Source organism: Hippocampus bargibanti, linkage group LG14, assembly GCF_051943395.1.
Source record: "Hippocampus bargibanti isolate YZ-2025 linkage group LG14, ASM5194339v1, whole genome shotgun sequence".
Taxonomy (NCBI): Eukaryota; Metazoa; Chordata; class Actinopteri; order Syngnathiformes; family Syngnathidae; genus Hippocampus; species Hippocampus bargibanti.
The window spans coordinates 16616194-16638682 of NC_142747.1; the positions used below are offsets into that span (position 1 = coordinate 16616194).

The window sequence follows — 22489 nt, forward strand, 5'->3', positions numbered from 1 at the left end:
GGAGGTTGGTCGCCATTTTCTGCCTCTTTTTTTCGTGATCCATTTCCCCCCAATGTTGCCTCAAAATGGCACAAATAAATTCTTTAATCGATTGCAAACATGTATGCTTTCCTCTTCAGAACTATTTGAATCATATTCATAACTGGATGTGAAACAAGAAAGCATATTCACCAAATCTGAAGCCATTGTTTTGATTCACTAGCAATGCAAGACGTCTTGGCGTGACGTCACGAACCGGGGGCGGGACTTTCTGAAAATGCCCAATTCGCAGCTCAATTTTTTGCAGATTTTGGACACTTTAAGTCATTTTTATTTGTGTTTTTCATTTGACTAAAAATATCATACTGCGTGTTTTGGGTATTTTAGATGCTATAAAACGTTTTTCTGGTGTCAGTTAGGAAACAAAAATGTGATGTCGGTTGTCCTTTAAGGTCATGCGATAGCATCAAATACCTGAAACAGGTTCCATTTCCTCGCATGAGCGGGTGCCTGAAGTTTAAACCACCTTTGCTGTGGAATCCTGTTCGCTTGTGGAGGCGTACCCACCGTCATTTTCATTTTCACACATGACAAATCTTGTTTGACTGGAGATGAGCGTAAATGGCGTGACAACCTTGCTATGTTTGAGGGGGAAGCATCGTATTCTAACAATGGGCAGCTGCATGCTTGCGCACAGTAATTAGCGACTATCTACATTACACAACGCTACAGGATTCCAAACCGACTCTGGAACGTTTCCAAAAGTATGTTTTTTTATGAGGCCCCACGTTTGTTTTTCAACCAGCTCTCACAGTTCACTCTGTGGGTGTTGTTTTTCATTGTCCTTACCGCTAATGCTAAATACAGTAACAGTGGGCACAGCATGCGAGCAACTACAAATGGTGGGTTGTTTTCCAAATCTGCTGTCTGGTTATTTGGGGATTTTTGAAGAGACGAGGTGACTAGGTATCATTATTTTGATCCAGAAAATTGGGTTGAAGACAACTATCAATCTGATGACCATTTATCACTGTTATCTTATATACCAAGGGGGAAGAAACTGAAGAATCACACAAAGCAAATTACCAGCTAACGGATTGAAATGACGTGAGACAGACTGTTTGGTATTTGTTAGGGTACCTCATCCAGGAAATGTAAGACATGACATTTGACAAGCGCTTTGTTATAAATCATTTTAGCGTTCATTGTCTGACACATCCATTCTTCCACCTCACCTTTATTCACCGTTGCATGGCCGTGTTTGTCTTGTTTTGTATTTCATTTGAAATATACAAAGGCTTCGTAGAGAAAGCCTGCGGTTCCCTGACAGAAATCTTTGATGGTTATTTTCCATGGTGACTGTTATTGTCCCACTTGTCTGAAAAAAAAAGCGGCATAGTTTAATGTTTGCTCAACAGTATGAACCCCCAACAAGTGGTTATTGTAAAAACTCGTCCAAGGGTTGGTCTCATGAAAACCTGATCGGAATGAGTCAACTGAAGCCATTTAGAAATGGACTGACTCCTTGTAAATGAAGATTTTTGGGAGACAATCAGATTGTCGCTATTGTCAGAAACTGTTCTAGCTTTAGCTGTTATTAAAGTGCAATATATACCGATATTTATGTATTGCATTGTATTTTGGACTGTCGCCCTCATTTCAAGCTCATATAACTCCAGACCCATATAAGGAATTTAGGAATTAATTGTTTCTTTCTCATGAAAGAAGAAAGTACGGTTTCTAACGCTGTATTGAATGTTTAGGTAGTCCTAAAACTCAATATTCTGTGGGTCTTGGAGTTCAAGTGACAACGACAAAAACCCTGGCACTGGAGTGGACACATTTTTGCACGTCTGGCAGTGAATGAGTTAAACAGCCTCAAACAAATTTTCTTGTCAGAAAAGACATTTATGGTATGTCATTTATTTCATGTTCAAAACAGGAAAAACTGTTTGTGAATATCTGACGCACAACTTTGCAACTTTTGCAATATTGAACAAACCGCTGTTTGCATTCAAAATTGTCATTGTCGCAATATGACGGTGATGTGCTCACGATGCCTGGTGTCAAATGCCTGGAAAGAGGTAGAAGCGCCTTGACAAAGTGCATCTGTCTTTAGTTGGCATTTGTTTTCTCATCACAAGCGGCAATGTTTCAAAGCGACGCATGATCTGCATGGTTGAAACAAAATATGATGAGATTAGCCATGTAAGCCAAAAACAACAGCAATCAAACTTCGACGCATACATTCAGTCAATGTACTACTTTGTTGATGTGAGTTGCTTTTTCCTTGAAATATTATTTTGGAGGGGTACCCCGACAACATCCATACCCGTCCTACCCACTTTCGAGGACTTGCACACTGCAAGAACCAAAACAAAGGCACGGAAAATCCTGCTGGACCCTCCGCACCCTGCCCACCACCTTTTCCAGACACCTTTTCATGCACACCAAATCCAGCAGAAATTTAAACAGCTTCTTCCCCTCGCCATTAACTCTCGAAACAGTAACCCCGAATACAACTGTATTGTCCCTGTTTCCAAATTTTTTTAGGATGATACTAGTGCAATGTGTTCAACCGGAGTGTGTGCTACACACTTGGCTAATAAAGATAATTCTGATTCTGATCCCGATCCTGTTTGTACATGTCTGCATGGAGCATCTTAAATCAAAATCGAAATCATCTTTATTGCCAAGTATGTAAAACACACAAGGAATTTGTCTCCGGTAGAACACTCTGCACTAGTATCATCAGAAAAAAAATATTGCAAAGAGGCACGATACAGTTATATTTGGGTTACTGTTTATAGAGTTAATAGCTTGGGTGAAAAAGCTGTTTAAATTTCTGCTGGATTTGGTGCGCATGGATCGCTTGTTGGAAAAGGTGGTGGGCAGGGTGCGGAGGGTCCAGTAGGATTGAATGTCCCCTCTATGCATTCATTCAACATTCAAATGAGCATTTGTAATACTTACCATCCTGAAAAGTTCCTCAATGTCTTCCTCACATGCACAGGTGTTCACAATATCAACAAAGTACTGAATTAGGAAGGCGCCATCCACTGTGTGTCTGTATGAGACGGTTTCTGCAAGGGGGGTGACATTTGGACACCCGAAATTCCAAACCATTCAAATTCTTACAATCACATTTACATGATAGATGAGAAAAGATGCACTGACCAGGGGTGCATGAGAGAAGAGCGATGAAATCTTTTTCCTTATGCACCAATTGAAAACCATCATCCGCAACGTGTCCATCATCAGACGTGGACGGTCCCGCTTGCTGAGCATTATCAGACACCAGCATGTTTGCGCCATCCTCGATAAGCACGGCCCCATCCTCCTCTAAAAGAAACATGTTACAACATCCACGTGACATCATTACAACCAATGGTCAACCATGCATGTCAACCCTAGGCCTTCAGGAGTGCTACGTCTGAATCAATCCACAGCAAACTTAAGAAATACTCTCATTAAACTGTTTGAATTTTTACTATGAACATGTGGATTCATAACATCATAAAATGGCAGTATTATTTGCCATTTTTGCTAGCTTCGAAGCTGTCCAACATTTCTTAACTCATTCACTGCCATTCATGAATTTATTCGGAAATTGAAACTATGACATAGAGTGCCATTTACGAATTTGTTCGGGTTTTGTCTTTGCTTGCTAGGGTGCCGATATAGCGCTTGCAAGACCTCTGGCAATGCTTTCCCTTCCACAAGGGGGCAGCATGTCCCTTTTTTCATGTTAGCGCTTTGTTCCAGCTTCAGCTGTTGTTAAAACCCTAAATATACACCAATATGTATAGTGCATTGTATTTTGTACAGCCGCCCTCATTTCAAGATGACATAACTCCAGACCCATATAATTTAGGAATTAACTTTTTTTTCTGATGAAAGAAGAGAGTCTAAGGTTTCTTACGCTGCATTAAATAATTATGCAGTCCTAAAACTTAATATTCTGTGGGTCCTGGAATTTGAGTGACAATGACAAAAACACTGGCACTGGAGTGGACACATTTTTGAACATTTCTGGCAGTGAATTGGATATATGGGAGTTAATATTCAGTCTTGCTGAAGTTTAGGAACTACATGGAAGGGCTTTTTTGATATCAAGTTAATTTAGTTTGAAAACAGTACGAGAAATGAATATAAAAGTCAAATGATGTGAATTTAATTTAAAAAATAGCTTGGAAAGTCCATCTTGAAAGTCCATCTTCTATTTGCAACCAAATTCATTTCTTCTCCGCCTTCAGCCATTGTGGTTTGAAAAAAACGCTATTAAATCAACATAATATATTTTCTAAGGCAGCTCGCTACAGATACAGTGTGCTAGCTCTGGCCAGTATGTTCTTATCTCTAGCTGCTCGTGATACTATGATTGGCTAGTGACTAGCCAATCATAGTTTGCGAAAACTCTGACGTTTCCAGCTTCTTGCAGCAGGCCTTGGGTTGCCAACTCCAACTCTGATTGGTTAAAGCACAGGTGTCAAAGTCAAGGCCCGCGGGCCAAATTCGGCCCGCCACATCAATTTTTTTCGGCCCGCGAAAGCAAATCAAACGTATGAAATTCCATGATGCTTGCTAAATTCTTAACCAAAATGTCATATTTTTGGAAATAAACCACAATAACAATCATTATTATTGACTTCAGATTTGATAACTAGTTATTCATTCATTTGTTGTGTGCTCGATATATAATATGTGGATCGGATTAAACATTCTAATGGCTTCCCCAAATTCATAACGGCCCTCGGGAGGAAACCATACCTACAATGTGGCCCGCGGCAATAAACTTTGACTTAGACACCCTTGGGTTAAAGCAACCATTTAATCAACACTTATTTTATGCTCCACAGCCTGCAGAACTGATTGTGAAGGCGTTTAGGTAGATTTGTGATCCTGGTGAAATGTGATTAGTTAAATGCTTAAACACCGAACACATCTGGAAGCAGCGCAACAGGGGAAAAGTAATAAAAAGAAGCTTAAAGACAATTTGGAATCATTTAATAAAAATTCATTGACAAAATATAATTCATATTAGTCTGTGATTCAGATATTTTTAGGCCAGCAGAGAAGGCCTTGCAAGCTCTGACGGCCCACCAGTGATTACAGCGATGCAAAAGTGTTCACTCACCTCCTCTGCAAGCTTGGATGATGATGATCTTGGGTTTATCCAGCATAGATTTGCACTTTGCTGAGCCCAGGTGTTTGAAAATATTATCAATAGCAAAGGTATCTTCTTGGTCTTTTGTTTGCTTCTTATTCCAGTTGACGCCGAGGATCGATCCCAGTTTTCCATGAGACATGATCACCACAAACACACTATCTGTGTCTTTGAGTTTGGGATGTTTGGAGAAGCTGATGACGGCTTCGTCAATTTCCTACCGGAACCAATGTACGTCGGTCGGTCAATGATTTTGGAAATAGATTTCAACTTTGGGGGTGGTGGGGGGAGTGTTTGATACCTTTCCAGTGAGGTTGGTGTATCGGACAACTTCATATCCCAAATTACGTAACAGCCTCTCCATGTTTCGCTCATCCGCCTCGGCTCCATGTCTGTCATAACGACTGTCCTTAAATTTGATATTGGTGATGAGCAGAGCTACGCGATTCCTTTTGGACTCTTTGTCCACAGGGTAGATCTAAAAAAAAAAATGTTTTTAAATTATAATAATCATAATAAGAGAGAAGCATGTGAAGTATGTGTTTTGTTTGTTGTTTTTGTGTTGTCTTTTGTCACTTTGTGTTTTTGTGCATCATGCACTTTTTCGGCAGCACGAATATGCCAGCACTGTTTTTGATTGGGACAAAAGGGCAGCATTTTCACAGCCCCGCTTTGTTCAGCGGAATGGTCAGTGCTGTTGGAAGTCTGCGGCTGGATGAATCCATGGCTTGAGGAGCCCACGATGAGAAGAAAAGAGTGTCAGCGCAGAGCGCCGATGCATATGTGGCGGCTTGGAATTGAAGCGGATTTATGTGAGACGGGAGATGTGAGACAATTTCTTTTCGTCAATCCATGCTATAGCTTCATGTTTGTTTCAACATTTGGCTTGTAGCAGACGTGCTAATTCCACCATGATGTCCCTGATCCACTGGTGAAAAGGACGCTTTGGTCCTCTAGTCTTTCGTCTAGAACTGCTGCATGCAACAAAGAGGGTACAGAAAGTGCTAAATTTGAAATACTGTCTGTGTCTTTGTGTTGTCATATTTGTTATTTTGTTCTTTTGACTTCAAGATGGCGCAGTTTTATTTTTCTATTTCTTTTTTTCCTTTCCTCTTCCTTTCATCATTTTGCTGCTGTGAAATGTAAATATCTCTAGTGTGAGACTATTAAAGGCTAATCGAATGTAATCTCTAATCTAAATGCCCATTTTAAAATTAGAGGCTCTGAATAAAGCTATCGAGGGTTGGTTTTACCCCAAAGATCCGTTTAATAATATTTTCATGGTACTTCGCATGTTATTTTCTTTGTATTCATTTGACGAAAGTGTACTTTGTTTAGTTATTTAGTTAAGAAGATTGTGGAATTATACGTACAGAAAATACTCAGGTGGGGTGGCATGTGATGTCAGTGAGACGACGGGTGAAAATAGAAGAAATATCAATGAGAAAATTCCTCTTAGAAAAAGTGTATATCATGAAGTTGTGAAAAAAAAAACCTTTTGATCATTCTTCTTGGCATTCCAAAATGTCTTTTTACAGGGGATGAGTGTGGTGGACCACTGGCGTTCCACCTCAGAGGCAGCTGGAGATAGCAATACACAACGTTGGCATTCAAATTGGATGTCGGATTCCGTCGCGACAAACACCTCTTCGGCTCACCTTGGGGGGGCTCAGTGGGAAGGCCCAGTTCCTCGAAGAGCAACGGATCCCTTTCATTAAGGTAAGTGATCATCTTCCAGCTCGCATTATCACCTTTTTTCCACACTGTGTCAATAAGCGCACGAGCCCTATTTGCTCTGGTGTTATGCGCCTCGATGATGGCTTCCTCCTCTCCGCTATTCAAAATGTTTTCCGCGAAAAGATTGTCCAGGAGTTGTTGGATGACAGTTGCGGACACCCTATTCACAAACTCAATTTTCACAGCCTTCAGTTCCTCTGTAAAATAAATGCATGACACATATGAAGGAATTAGGCTAATGTAGACACAACTTTAAGCAAAGCGAAAACGTCCTGGGTTGACGTCAAGGGGACGAACAAGGGGGCGGGACCTTCAGAAACTCACTATTTCGGGGGTCATTTTGAAGTAGTTTTGGGACACTTGAACTCATTTTTATTGGTGTTTTGCATTTGACTAAAAATATCAGCCTGCGTGTTTTGGGTATTTTAGATGCTATAAAACGTTTTTCGGATGTCAGTTAGGAAACAACAAAATGCTGTTGGTTGTCCTTTAAGGTTTATATAAATTTGTTTAAGGCTTATATTAGTAACCTGTACTAGTTTGTACTGAAAAATAAACATTTAATAAAATATATGCTCTATAAAGGTATGTACATCTACAACTGGAAAGAATACTACATATGTTACTACAAAAATGTTCTTATGTACCGTTGTTCGTAAACTGAATGTTCGTAAGTAGGGGAGTGTCTGTATTGTATTGCATTGTATTGTATTGTGTTGTGTTGTATTGTATTGTATTGTATTGTATTGAGAAAAAAATATTTGCAGTCCTCATGAACACAATTTAGGTTTCACTCACTTGAATATTGTTCATCCAAGATTATTTCCAGTATTATTAATCAGTGCCTCTATGCAGGGTTCGATTCCAGCTCCGGCCTTTCTGTGTGGAGTTTGAATGTTCTCCGCATGCCTTTATGGGTTTTCTTCGGGTACTCAGGTTTCCTCCCACATTCTAAAAAGCTGCATTGAACACTATATTGTTCCTCGGTGTAGGTGTGAGCCCGGGAGTTGTTTTTTTTTTATCTCTGTGTGCCTTGCGATTGGCTCACAACCGGTTCAGGGTGTCCCCTGCCTATAAAACAGCTTGGATTTGTTCCAGGAAACTCTCATCTTTGTGAGGATTATAAAATGGATGGATGGATGGATGGATGGATGAATACCCACATGTGCGTAAGATATTAAATCGTGGCCCAAAATGTTTTAATCATAACAGACATTCAGGTTGGAGTCGTTTTTAATTTTAACTTAGATTTTAAACACAATAAATTTAATGGTGACTTTATATCTGGAAACCCCTTCTTGGACAACCAGGGATAGCAGTGAACTTTCAGTGTCACTTAAAATAACAACAAATGACAGCCACACAGATTTTAAAAGGTTATTATTATTCTCAAGCTGTGAATGAAATGTGATGGTGGTGACATGGTTGTAATTGTTTAGCACATGATGGAAAGGGCAACAATCGAGTAAATCGGAGATTGCAATTGATGCCAGAGTTTTAGGGACCTGATGCCAGAATTTTAGGTATAAAATGATAATGATAATGATAATGATAAAATTTCCTCGTCAATTGGTCTTTTTCTTCTGCCAGTGTGGAGAAACTATCTGGAATCAGAAAAGAAAAGTGCAGTAAGTATAACTGAGGCAGGTTGTGGAATATGCTTCGAGTATATGAGAATATCATGCTCGATTCAAAATACAGTGATACCTCAGTTTACGAACCCCTTGGCTTACGAACTTTTTGGTTTACGAGCGTTAAATTTATGAAAATTTTACCTTGGCATACAAACTTTACCTTGGCATACGCACATTTTTTTTTTTATACGGAGCTACCTCAATCAGTGATGTGTCGTTCACGAACGAGCCCGTTATTCTACCAACAAAATGGCGGCCGACTGGTTTTGTCCTCTATTCCCCGCCCCCAGTCTTCGGGTAAAGCCACGTGATTGGTCAAGAACGCAGCAGTGAGGTGGTTTAAACATTAAAGAGACAGGCAGACGACAGTGAGTTTCAACTTTGAAAGTTCGAAGGCAGAGTGTAGACTGCAAGGTTAAAATATCCCATCAATCAGGCTCCACAAACAACCCAAGGCATCTGTACACTTGATGCGAAAAGCTATCAACCCAGCTAAACAATTGATGAGGAACTAGATAAAATTATCGCAGAGAAAGCACCTACAAGGGATCATTCCTCAATATGGTGGACGAAGAAGGTTACATTCCTCATCAAGTGTTAAATGCTGATGAAACCGGACACTCCATTCCATCAATGACCATCACAAAGGTAAATAAAATGACTTTATTATACAGTACAGTTTATTTCTTTAATTATAATTTTATTACAGTAAAGTCTCGTTATATCGATATTGGATATATCGATAGTCCCGGTTATATCGATACTATTTCTATGCACGCACGGAGAAACTTACATGCAAACAGGGTCGGATATATCGATAGTCCCGGTTATATCGATATTTTTCGGACTCCCTTGAATATCGATATAACGAGACTTTACTGTATTTATAATTTTTTATTTGCTGCTGTGAAATGTAAATTTCTCCACTGTGAGACTAATAAAGGCAAATCCAATCCAATAATACCATAGCACATTTATTGTACGTGAAATAAGGTATTTGTGTAGTTTTAAGGCTTAGAAAATTTGACAGTAGAAAATTGTGTTTTATGGGGACCTGGGAACGGATTATTCTCATTTTAATGGTTTCTTATGGGAAATTAATTTTTGGGATACACACTTTTTGCCTTACACACTCTGTCTGGGAACCAATTAAGTTCGTAAGCCAAGGTATCACTGTAATTAAAAAAAAAACTCACTCCTTATCTCATGTCCATAGACATGAATTTGTCCATGCTCAGACCCAGATGCTTTGCAAGGCAAGGGTCTCTGATTTGAATGTGTTGAATGAGCCTCCAGCTGGGTTCGTCGCCTTTCATCCTCACTGTACGGTAGAGTTCACGTGCTTTATTCGCTTTGGTCAGGTTTGCCTGTACTATGTGTTGTACCTCGCCATCATTTAACACTTTATCCTCGAGAAGATTGTGCAGAAGTTGATTGAGGACTTCTTCTGATACATTGTCAGCAAAATTGGATGTCGTGTTTTTCAGCTGTTCTGGATGAAAAATAAAAAAAATGCTAAGTTAAGTTTAAGAAACTCATGGATATCCATCCATCATCCATCCATCCTTATACAACCGCACTTCTCTTTTTTCAGAGTTGCGTGTGAAAAGGGCGTATACCCTGGGAGCTGGAATACCCGTACTCTCGCCAAGCGAGGAAGAACATGTAAGAACATGAACCACCCCCTCTCCCCATCTTATTTCCTGAACAATGACATATACAGTAAAATCTCGTTATATCGATATCGGATATATCGATAGTCCCGGTTATATCGATGCTATTTTTATGCACGCACCGAGAAAATTACATGGAAACAGGGTCTGATATATCGATAGTCCCGGTTATATCGATATTTTTTCGGACTCCCTTGAATATCGATATAACGAGACTTTACTGTATAAAATATTCTGAAATCTTCTGTATTCTAACAAGTGCTTGCTTGACCAATGGGCGCCATTAAGAGAAAATAAAGAAAGAGGACAGGAAAAACGAATGATGATCCAAATTTTAACCGAGGTGTGTAGTGTATGGTAAAAATGATTAAATGGAAATGGAGCATATTCTTCTCACATTCCACTAATATGTATTTGTAAACTGAAAGTATATGAAAGTTTTGAAAGGCGCTTAGAAATAAAATGTATTTTTATTATTACTATTATTATTATTATTATTATTATTTAATTTATTTATCTAGTTATCCAGCTATCTCGCACGCTAACACGCTAGGTAGCTATTTTCTATCTATTTACTATCTAGCTGGCTGGCCAGTTATCTCGCTGGCTATCAATTAGCTGTATGGCTACCTAGCTGTCTAGCTATTAGCTATCTATTGGCTAGCTAGCTTTCTATCTATTTGAGTTACTTCCGGGTTGATTGAACGCCGGCGCGTGTGCATTCTTCAATGCCATGTCTACCACCTGATCACAACCCGATCGAGTATTATTCTTCTCATATTACACCAATACTCGTAAACTGAAAGTAAACATTGATAACACAAAACGCCCCCTGAAAAGCAACTTTTAGAAAGTAAATGAACTGATTATTCTTCAATGTCATGTCCGCCACCCGATCCCAACCCGATAGAGTATGAGTTTTTCTGCTGAAAGGCAAAAATGAAGACAGATAACCAGCAGCAAGTGGGGAGTGTCTGCAATGAAGGCCTGTGAAAGTATAAGGACTCAATGGCAGGTCAAGGATTCTGATGCAATATGCCTTGGTGGCTCATCGTTGGTCTTGTGAGTCATAATGTGCAAACAGACTGTCGCTGTACACTATTTCAGAAAGCATTTAAAAAATTGTAATCAAGAGATTTAATTCTTTTCAAAATGGCAAATGTCATTTCCTGTCCTCAAGTTGACAGTCTCATTCAGTTTTTCGTATGTCCAAAGGTCCCACTGATGTCTTACCTGCCATTGCTCTTAGAGAAAAAATCCTTTCTTTTGGTGCGGACAAATAAGGAAAGTCTTCTTTGTGTGATAACGGCTGCACCTACTGTACTGTATGAGCCTTAACGGATCTGCCTTCCTGATATGTTCAAGTTTCAGTCCCCTCCTCCATTTATGATCCTCCCCAATGTAAATTGTGCGTGAAGGGAGGAGGGTGGGTTAGGCTCGGGTGGAGAAAAAGAAGTCAGAACAAAAAGCAGAAAAATCCAACATAGCAGGTGTACCTTGTCTTACAGTAAGATCTGTTCTTCCATAATAAATCACACATTGTTCAGTTACAGGTATTTCACTCGACAGATTGCAACAATATGGGGGAAATCAGATATTTTTAGGCCGTCAGAGAGCTCTGACGGCCTAAAAATATCTGATTCACGGACTGATGTTAATTATATTTTGTCCCACACAAAAAAATGTGTTTTAAAAAAAAACGCTTCATAAATAGCACATTCAAAAACCTGTTGCGAGGTCAATGCACTAGGTGGCGAAACACTATTGTACATCATCTTGATGTACTATACGAAGAAAGAAGAAGAACCATCCGGGCCGAACAACAAAATGGCTGATTCGGTCTATGTGACGGAACTTTCCGTTCTGCTCATGTAACATTCCACATTTCAAAAGCCAGGAGCAGGATCGACGTTGCGTGACTGCTTTTCTCGCCCTGCGAATGATAATGTACGTTATAAGAAACCACGCGTCATCTTTTTTTATGACACTGTTACTCGTTGTCCAGGGGGTGGCTTTGTAAATAGCTTCAGGAGCTAGCCTACACATATCATCGCCAATTACACGATCGCACTCGGCGAGAAGCAAAAATTTTATGGTTTGGATTTAAACTTCTACGCAACAGCAATGAATGACCCAGTACGTAGTCGTCTGTCTAATCTGAAGTGTTGTCAGTTCAAAACTTAACGAGACGAAGGGTGGGCGGTAGTCATAAAGTCGGTGATTAGAAAGTTACATTTAGAAACGAGGTCATGCCCATCACTGTAACGCAGTTTATGCATTTGAATGTTCATTGTGTTATCAATGTCTTATTCCCCGGGCAGTCAGCCTACTTTGAGGGATGATGGCCCAGCGGTCTGAACGTCGTCGGATCCATCTGGACCAGTCCGATCTGCTTTGTACCAAAGGATGTGGTTTTTATGGCAACACAGCTTGGCAGGGCCTGTGCTCCAAATGCTGGCGAGAGGAAAACCAGCGAGACAGGCAAAAACAGATTCAGGACGACTGTGCTCTCGCTGAGAGGTTTGTTTACAACGTCTGCAGTTCTGAGATTGTTTGAGTTCAGAGACTTCTTGCTGGGAACGCCTGAATATTGTCATGTATTCATTCATCACATGGATTTGTTGGATGGTTCTAGATAGGTGGTGGTAAAAGCCAAAAGTCTCTGCTGTTAATTTCATTATTGATGAAAAGACTACTTTGTATGTATATCACGGATAATTTGGCCCCTGTCTGAGAACAATTGCTCGACAGTGTGTTTTATTTTTCTGTTTTTCTCTTCTGTTAATTGCTCATCAACAATCCCCTGGTCCGTCAGTCTTGTCTCTTTTCCGCCACAGGCTACAGAAGGAAGAAGAGGAAGCCTATGCAAGCAGACATCAGAAAGCCCAGTCCCAGCCCGCTGTCACGCCTTTTAACAAATTTGAGGAACGCAAGACCAAGGAAAAGTCGAGCAAAGTCAACCCTGTCACCAAGTTTTTTAGTCCGTCCAGCAAATCGCCACCAAAGAAAGGTAAACCTTTGATAAAGCTGACTGCCTCAATGGTCAAATCCACACATAATCAAGTGAATCCTCATTTATTTATCCTCATAGGGAGACTTTGTACAAAACAGTTCACCTGTGTGTGAAATGTGTGTTTATTTCCGCGTGTGTTTCTGCGTGTTCGTCCATACCAAGATGCCGCCAATCCTTTGGATGGTCAATCCAGCCCGAGCTCCTGCTCGACAGCGAACCGGCCGTCCTCGGCGGACACTGACCGAGCAACAAGAGAGTTCATAGAGTTCCTCAAGCCTCTGAAATATGGCCGGCAAATCTTCAGACAGTGTTGCGCTTTCACTGAAAGCTTGGCCTACAAGCGGGTGAGCTCCATTCCTGAAGTACCAGATACAGTAAAGACATTTTTGTAATTTTATGGAGATATCTCCCTTCTATCAGGAGATGGGTGTTGAGGACATGTCCGAATGCGTCCAAGACTTCTACCAGAATCTTTCAGAGCGCCTTCACACTCAATTTAAAGGTACGGTGATAGAGAATAGACAGAATAGAAGTTATCATATTTAAAAGTTTCAAGGTTGCTGAATACAAGGCCCACAATGGAAGCAAAGATAACCTGGGGTTAATCTGAGGTGTACAGACACAGCCTGTTGAACTGTCATCTTCATGTAGGAAATCTGGCCTTGGACTAATTTACGACTTGGTAAACTCCTTCACAGGAAGAGGTCATTAGCCAGGTCAAAAATCTATCAGTTCATGGGAAGGACAACCAAGTAAAATGTCTATGTTCTGTTGTTTTATGGATGTTGGTGCTTGGGACGTCCAGTGGCGTGGTATTCAAATCAAGAAGACTATGTTTTATTAATGTATTACTTAATTTGTGTCTACTCTAGATAAATCTCTCAGTAAATAGCTTGGTAGAGGGCTGCAGAAGTTGGGTGTCAGTCATAAATTGCTGCATCCCCTGCCGGCAGTAAAAGACAATGTTCCAACATCTGACATGCGGAAACGTTTGTGTCGTATCATTTTACCTGTTCTGTTCTCATGTTGATGGTTTTGCTTGAAGGCTCTTCCGAGTATGTGGAGGGCATCATGGACGAAGTGGAGAGGTACATGACCACACGTCTGTACAAGGAGGTTTTCTGTCCTGAAACGTCAGATGATGAGAAGAAAGACTTGGCTGTTCAGAAGAGAATCAGGTTTGAGAATACGTAGACTTAATTCAAACTTTATTTCATGTCAAAATGTGGACAAAGTTGGGTGTCGCATCATGCACGAGGTGACGAGGAAGAATTTTGTTGTATTACACCAGCGGTCGGGAACATATATGGCTGGTGAGCCATATATGGCTCTTTTGATTATTGCATCTGGCTCGGCGATAAAACTAAATACATATTCTTGCTTTTTCGCTGTTCATTTCCGCTTTGGGCGGCAGTTGGCGGAAAGCGCATTTTTGATTGGATGATACTGACCTATGGCCGTTGATGTCGAAACAGGTAAACGCTCTCTTTTAAATATGACTGACGAGTAAAAAAAACTTCGGATTCGCCTTTGTGGAGAGAAATTTGCAATGAAACAATACCATGAATGAAACAGTTGAATATCAGTGGCACTTTGACAATACCCATGCTAACGTTAGCATCGATATACTTCTGCGAGAGAAAGCAGAAAGCAAGCAAGCATGCAAGCTAATGAGCCGTGTGCAGGCTAGCTAGCAGTAAGTTCGCCAAGGGACCCGGCAAGTTGACTTTCTTTCCGATACTTTGGCTGGATTTTTACCAAACATGAGGAACATATAACCATTCATATTAATGGTGAGTATTATCAGTTATTTTAAAGGACAACCGACGCCTCTGGACAAGTTGTATCCATAATTTGTAAAATCAGTTGAAATGACTTCTACTGAGCGTATTGTACAAAGATTCCACCGCATATAGCTATATTTTACGTTTTAAGACTCGCGCTGAATATTCAGGAAGTCTTGTTTTCGAGTTGGTGACGATTCCAGACGTGACGTCACAGAAGGAACGCCTCTGACCGAGAAAGCGACACACAATGCATTTTGGGTACTTTGTTTGGTCTGAAAACTTTGTGTTGATCCGTGTTGATGGCGAAATTAGAAGGAAAACACAAATAACACGATGGTGAATCGTTGTGTGTTGCACCAAGACTACTATTTGATACTAGTTGACACAAATTCCCGGCAGACAAATCAGCCCATTTCCAACGGAGCTTGGGCGCCATCTTGTGCATTTTCTGGGACGCTACATTGGAGTCCTGACGGCTTGAATTGATCTTGAAGGACTTCTTTAATCGATTGCAAACATTTATGCTTTCCCCTTCACAACTACAGTATTTGAAACATATTCATAACTGGATGAGTAACAAGAAAGCGTCTTCTCCGAATTTGAAGTCATTGTTTTGATTCTTGAGCAAGGCAAGACGTCCTGTCACGAACAAGGGGGCGGGACCTTCTGAAACTCGCCATTTCCGGGGTCATTTTGAAGTAGTTCTGGGACACTAACTCATTTTTATCATTTACTCATTTGACTAAAAATATCATCCAGCATGTTTAGTGTATTTTAGATGCTATAAAACGTTTTTAAGATGTCAGTTAGGAAACGAAAAATGGTGTCGGTTGTCCTTTAAATAATACATTCTGACATTTTGTTTAAATCACGTGCGTGCGTGCACGTGTGTGCGCGTGTGGCTCTCACTGAAAAACACTGCTAAATATTTTACTTTTATGGCTCTCTTAGTCAAAAAGGTTCCCGACCCCTGTCTTACACTGTAGTATCTGTGACTACTTATTTATTCATAGAGCACTGCACTGGGTCACCACTGAGATGCTGGGTGTTCCCGTCGATGAGGAGATCCCCGAGGCTTCCGACAGTGTGGTTAAAGCCATCACAGGTAAGTCTCATCGGCATTTGGAAATGCTGCAGGGGGGTGTGGGGTCCTTTTCAGTGACATTTAAAAGTTCCAGTCGGTGACAATATAAGGTCACTTTATACAGGAATGCTCACTAATAAGCATATGTATGATTCTTGCCGAGAAGTATTTTTAATGCCGACATTTGCGGTAATTCTGACTTTACTTGAAAATGAATCTAGATTTCTAATAGGCCACGGTGCTTTCTGCCAACTCCAGTTTTGCCGTAAGGACTACGGGTATGGGGAATAGAGGAGAAAAACAGTCGGCTGCCATTTTGTTGTTAGAAGAACAGGCTCGTTCGCAAACGACACATCACTCATTGAGGCAGCTCCGTGTATGAAAAAAGTTCGTCTGCCAAGGTAAAATTTTCATAAATGTAATGTTCGTAAACTGAAAAGTTTGTAAGCCAAGGGATTTATAAACCGAGGTATCACTGTAAATACGATTGATGAATACTTTTGCTGGTTTGCCGTGACAATAGTAGCGATCGGCGGCAGCGTTGTCGTTGGCTACCAGCAGTTGAGACCAGAATTTGAGACATAATGCTGCTGTCATAAGACCACGTACACCATCTCTCTCTCTCTTTCCAGATGTGATCGAACTGGATTCCAAGCGGGTGCCCAATGACAAGCTGGCGTGCATCACGCGCTGCAGCAAACACATCTTTAACGCCATCCGCATCAGCAAGAAGGAAGCGGCGTCGGCGGATGACTTTTTGCCCACACTCATCTACATCGTGCTCAAGGCCAATCCTCCGCGGCTTCAGTCCAACATTCAGTACATCACTCGCTTCTGCAACCCCAGCAGGCTCATGACCGGAGAAGACGGTTACTACTTCACAAATCTGGTGAGGAAATCCCTTCATTAATTTACACAAAAAAAAAATATTTCAAAATAGCTCAATTAAACCTTTGCATTTGGATTGGATTGGATTTGCCTTTATTAGTCTCACAGTGGAGAAATTTACATTTCACAGCAGCAAAGTGATGAAAGGAATGAAAGTATTTGAATACGATTCATCATGTTGATCTCCAGGTTGGTCTAATTTCAAAGCAAATTTCCCCAGCGTGTTTACTACTTTTCAGGCGAATCCTATAAATTGCCACTTTATTCTCAAATATAATAATTAACTCATTCACTGTCATTCCTGAATTTATTCGGGAATTGAAAATATGACGTAGAGCACCATTTCTGAATTTGTTCGGGTTTTGTTTTTTCATGCTTGGGTGCCAAAAAAGCGCAAGCCATGGCCTCTGGCAATGTTTTTTCCTTTCCACAAGGGGGCAGAATTGCCCTTTTTTTCCATGTTAGTGCTTCGTTCCAAATTCAGCTGTTAAAGCGCTATATAAACCAATATGTATGAATTGCATTGGATTTTGGACAGCCACCCTCATTTCAAGCTTGTATAACTCCATACCCATATCATTTAGGAATTAACTCTTTTTTTCTGATGAAAGAAGAGAGTCTAAGGCATGGTGTCAAAGTCAAGGCCCGGGAGCCAAATCTGGCCCACTACATCATATTTTTTCGGCCCACGAAAGCAAATCACACTTGTGAAATTCCATGATGCTCGCTAAAATCCTAACGAAAATGTCATATTTTTGGATGTAAACTACAATAACAGTCATTGTTCTTGACTTCATATTTGAAAACTAGTTATTCATTAATTTGTTGTGCGCTCTATATGTAATATGTGGAGGGGATTAAACATTCTAACTGCTTCCCCAAATTCATAACGGCGCTCGAGAGGAAACCATAACGACAATGTGGCCCGCAGCAAAAAAATGGCTTTGACGCCCCTGATCTAAGGTTTCTTGCGCTGCATTGAATATTTATGTAGTCTTAAAACTCAATATTCTGTGAGTCCTGGAATTTGAGTGACAATGACAAAAACCCTGGCACTGGAGTGGACACATTTTTCCACGCCTGGCAGTGAATCAGTTGATTTAAAAACAAAAGACCCGGCAAAAAAAAAATAGTAATAACTGTATCTTACTGCGCTTCATAAAAATCTTGGTGAGGATAAACAGTTCAAATGCTGGCCATATATTATACTGCCACCTAATGGCCATGGTGAACAGACTACAAGTCACAAGCTGAATTAAGCATAATGCACAAACTGTTTATTTTTTCTAGTAAATTCAATTATGTTATTAACATATTTTTTTTTATCAAGTAATGTTGTTTTGGGCTTATTATTTCTCTTCTTACACCTGCAATAACGTTTTTAGGGGCTGGAATGACTTCATGTGACTGTAAAGTGTCCTTGAGAGTTTTGAAAGACGCTTATAAATCGAATTTATTATTATTATTATTATTATTATTATTATTATTAATATTAATGGCATTGCCATGAAACCAATCAGCGAATGAATGAATCAAAGATGGCGCCCCGTAGTTCTGGACCAATCATGACCCTGTTCCTCTCTACAGTGCTGCGCATTGGCCTTCATCGAAAAACTGGACGGCAAGTCGCTCAACATGACCTCCGAGGAGTTTGACCGTTACATGTCAGGGGTCCAGGTGTCCCCCAACCGGCCACCAATGGGCGGCGCCGCCCTCAGCCAGGTTCACGAGCGTCTGGATCTATTGTCAGGCCTCGGCGAGCGGCAGGAGCTCGTCATGGAGCGAGCGCGGCAGCTGGAGAGCGACCTCATCGACTGGACGGACGAAGTGGAGCAGAACGTGCAGAGCATCCTGGAGACGTTTGAGACGAGCAATCCTCCCGTGGTTACCTCTTCCGGTCGTGCGGCGACTGGCGTCGCGACAGGTGCGACAGCGGTCTCCTCGGCTATTGACTCTGATAATGTTGAGAACGAGCACCTGCCGCCGCCACTGACGCCGCAAGTGTTTGCTGGTTGATACTGGTAGAACTTTCATATTCATCTATCCTTACAAATTCTAAAGCCCGAAACTCCGGTGCGCGTTAAGAATAATGATTGGGTCGCACTTATTATGATTCCCTCTGCGACCGAGACAAAGCATGTCATGTCCGACTTTAGAGGTATGAATATGACCGCAACCACGTTCTTAACTGGCCGACTGTCAATCACATGACAAGCCCGGACCACTAACAATGCTGGTCAGGAAGGACGCTATTCTCAAAGTTAAGAATTTTAGCCTCCTTGGTGACATTTCAGGATAAACCTAAAATTAAGGCGTGAGCTTTTAAACGCTGATGTCCAATTGTTAATCTCGTGCCGTACTGCAAAATGCACGTGAGAGGTTTGTTTTGTGAAACTTAGAAAATTAGGATGTAGAAAATTATGTTTTATGGGGACCTGGGAACGGATTAGTCTCATTTTTAATGGTTTCCTATGGGAAATTATTTTTTGGGATACACACTTTTCGCCTTACACACTCTGTCTGGGAACCAATTAAGTCCGTAAGCCAAGGTATCACTGTACAGGTAACATGCGACTTAGGTTCCGACCAAACGGTCGTAAGTCAAAATGGTCGTAAGTCAAAATCCATTCAAAATAGAATTGAATAGAGACTCAGAGGCTAAATGACTCGCAAACTGCCCCTCCTCTGGTGCCATCACACGGTCGATTGCTGTGCGAGAGTGAGATGCTGGCTGGCTGGTCAAAATTACCGTCCGCGTTGCCGCCCTGCTAGCGCATTGCGGTGCCAGGCGTAGAATTAAAATTTATCAAATAGGATCTGGATGTCGTGGTCGTAAGTTGAGCCGGTCGTAAGTCGGATGTTACCTGTACTGATATGTGTGGCACATATTGATGTTTTTACATTCGGGTCATGCAATCTTCAGAAATCCTCCACGAGTGCGTTTGGACTGAGGTTGTTTTTATTTTCTGAAGAAATGGCAGGTGTTACGAATGGTCATAGAAACGCTTCTTGGCATGCGTTTAGCAATTTGAACTAAAGAAATACAATGTGATGGAAGCACTTTAATGACATGAAGAAGACTAGTACAGACACTGGATTTGGAGGTGAGCCTTGTCGCGGCACCATTCATTTTAGATATACAGTAAAGTCTCGTTATATCGATATTCAAGGGAGTCCGAAAAAATATCGATATAACCGGGACTATTGATATATCCGATATCGATATAACGAGACTTTACTGTATTTAATATTTAGATTTTAATCATTCTTATGACTGTTTTGTAGCCATGTATGATTTTTTTGGGGGGAAGGCAGGCTTTTAAACTTAACTAGTTATAGTAAGTTAAATAAAGCACTGTAGAAGCCAAATTATTTTTTCCAGGGATTGTAACACTCACTGGCCATAACATTAACTCATTCACTGCCATTCACAAATTCATTCGGGAATTGAAAATATGACGTAGTGCGCCATTCCCGAATTTGTTTGGGTTTTGTTTTTTCATGCTTGGGTGCCAGTAGAGCGATAGCCATCGCCTCTGGCAATGTTTTTTTCCCACAAGGGGGCAGTATTTCCCTTTTTTCCATGTGAGCTTTGTTCCAGCTTCAACTGTTGTTAAAGCGCTATATGAACCAATATGTATGCATGGCATTTTATTTTGGATAGCCACCCTCATTTCAAGCTCCTATAACTCCAAACCCATATAATTGAGGAATTAACAATTTTCTTCTGATGAAAAAAGAGATTCTAAGGTTCCTTACGCTGAATTGAATGTTTATGTAGTCCTAAAACTTAATATTCTGCGGGTCCTGGAATTCCAGTGACAATGACCAAAAACCCTGGCACTGGAGTGGACATCGTCTGGCAGTGAATGAGTTAAGCACACCATAATCCAAAAACACATTATTTATGCTCATTTTAGGTGAATGAATGATCCTATTAGTCCTTATTGTAATCAGTATTTTTGAGTGGAGTATTATGCTTTTGTGAATATGGATTATTCTTACAATGTTTTAATGTAGTGGCCGGTGAGTTAAACGATGAGGTTTAAAACATCCATATAGGTTTTTTGTTGTATCATGTAGTCAGTACTGTCCTTGTTTAATTAAAACATAACTTATTGGGGGGAGGGCGTCTTATTTGCTTCACTGCGGGCGTGTGTGAGTGGGTGGTTAACCGATGATGACTAATAAAATTGGAGCGAAGACTGTAATGTCGACTGTGTTTATGCTGTCCTTTAAAATATATAGCGGTGATTGCGCAAGCTTAGTTCAAGTCAGGTTTCAAACTATTTCTACACTTATGTATCATATTGGGAAATCGAAAACTGGTCATTGGTATTAGTTGAGAAATAGCAGAATTTAAATACTGTATTGTGGTTTTGGAATTTTGGTTTCCAAGAACAGGAGTGTCTTATTTCAAAAATGATTTTGAGTCATGAATACAAAACACATACGACAAAGGCTATTTTTTTAATTGAAAGAAAACATTTCAATTTTTTTAGGTTATTTTGTAAACATCAGTTTGGTTGACCCCAAACAGTTTCTGACCAAAAGCAAAGAAAACTATTTTTTTGGGAACATATCAAGCAAATGAGTAACTGCCACCAATGTTTTATTTTTTCCTATGCGACACATTCATTTGGAGAAAAAAAATGAATTAACAGTTCAATCATATATTCACAGATTGCAGATGTAATTCCAAATAAATTAATTCCATTATAAACATGAGTAAGATCAGAGCATTGTCATCAAATGGTGAGTATAGTTTTTGCTTTTTTGAATGTTGCTGTGCCAATGACCATTTTGTGTTTGGGAGCCTTTTCCTGAGCGAGTTGCTTGTTCTGTAGCCACAAAGGGACATAAGTCTTGTGCCGGTCCCAAGCCCGGATAAATACAGAGGGTTGTGTCAGGAAGGGCATCCGACGTAAAAGCTTGGCCAAAACAAACATGCGGATCAAAACTAAAGATGGAGAACACTGATTTGCTGTGGCGACCCATTGTAGGGAAAAGCCGAAAGGAAAAGAAGAGATAAACATGAGTAAGCCATAAATCTTGAGACTCCAAATGATGGATGAAATAATCCATGTCAGTGAAAGAGATGAGTATAAATATTTGTTTTGAATGTTGTCATGAATTGGCTATCCCAATATTGAGAAATGTGAAGTTATTCTTCCCCTGAAAAGGTGAAATTAACCCATTTATGCCGAGTAAATGGGTTAATTTATCTCTGTTCATTTAAACACAGATAAATTCAATTATTTTCTTAATAAAATCAAATTTTTTTTTTATCAAATAGGTTCAAATGGCGTATATAATTAATATAAGTATGTGTAATTAATGTGGTAAGAAATGACATTAATGCACTTTTAAATGAATTTATCTGTGTTCATATGAACACGCTCGGCGTAAATGGGTTAATTTGAACTGTCAGATTTCTCCCCCGCCAGTCAAAGGTAGTGACAATCATTACATTGGGACCCTTTGATATTAAAAAAAAAAGTTTCACACTGATACCTCGTTTTAACTT

General features: G+C 40.3%; 2 protein-coding genes across 4 annotated transcripts; one reads left to right on the forward strand and one right to left on the reverse strand.

The window, feature by feature from the left end:
• Nucleotides 1–1866: 1866 nt before the first annotated feature.
• Nucleotides 1867–11578, reverse strand: LOC148888589 (caspase a-like). Of its 2 annotated transcripts, none has more exons than XM_089013132.1 (8): nucleotides 11424–11578; nucleotides 6805–7080; nucleotides 6642–6727; nucleotides 5448–5624; nucleotides 5117–5363; nucleotides 3157–3321; nucleotides 2953–3062; nucleotides 1867–2150 (listed from the first exon to the last, which is right to left on the reverse strand). In XM_089013132.1, exons 1-8 carry the CDS (start codon nucleotides 11428–11430, stop codon nucleotides 2046–2048), a joined length of 1173 nt encoding a protein of 390 aa, XP_088869258.1. In that variant the 5' UTR covers nucleotides 11431–11578; the 3' UTR covers nucleotides 1867–2045. The 2 variants fall into 2 exon arrangements, with proteins under 2 accessions (XP_088869258.1, XP_088869259.1); XM_089013133.1 differs by lacking the exon at nucleotides 11424–11578 and adding an exon at nucleotides 7682–8483.
• On the forward strand, nucleotides 10115–21685 carry rabgef1l (RAB guanine nucleotide exchange factor (GEF) 1, like). Of its 2 annotated transcripts, none has more exons than XM_089013131.1 (9): nucleotides 10115–10182; nucleotides 12512–12710; nucleotides 13028–13200; nucleotides 13366–13547; nucleotides 13624–13705; nucleotides 14249–14381; nucleotides 16004–16095; nucleotides 16707–16963; nucleotides 18550–21685. In XM_089013131.1, exons 2-9 carry the CDS (start codon nucleotides 12529–12531, stop codon nucleotides 18976–18978), a joined length of 1530 nt encoding a protein of 509 aa, XP_088869257.1. In that variant the 5' UTR covers nucleotides 10115–10182; nucleotides 12512–12528; the 3' UTR covers nucleotides 18979–21685. The 2 variants fall into 2 exon arrangements, with proteins under 2 accessions (XP_088869257.1, XP_088869256.1); XM_089013130.1 differs by lacking the exon at nucleotides 10115–10182 and adding an exon at nucleotides 12004–12137.
• The last annotated feature ends 804 nt before the right edge of the window (nucleotides 21686–22489 follow it).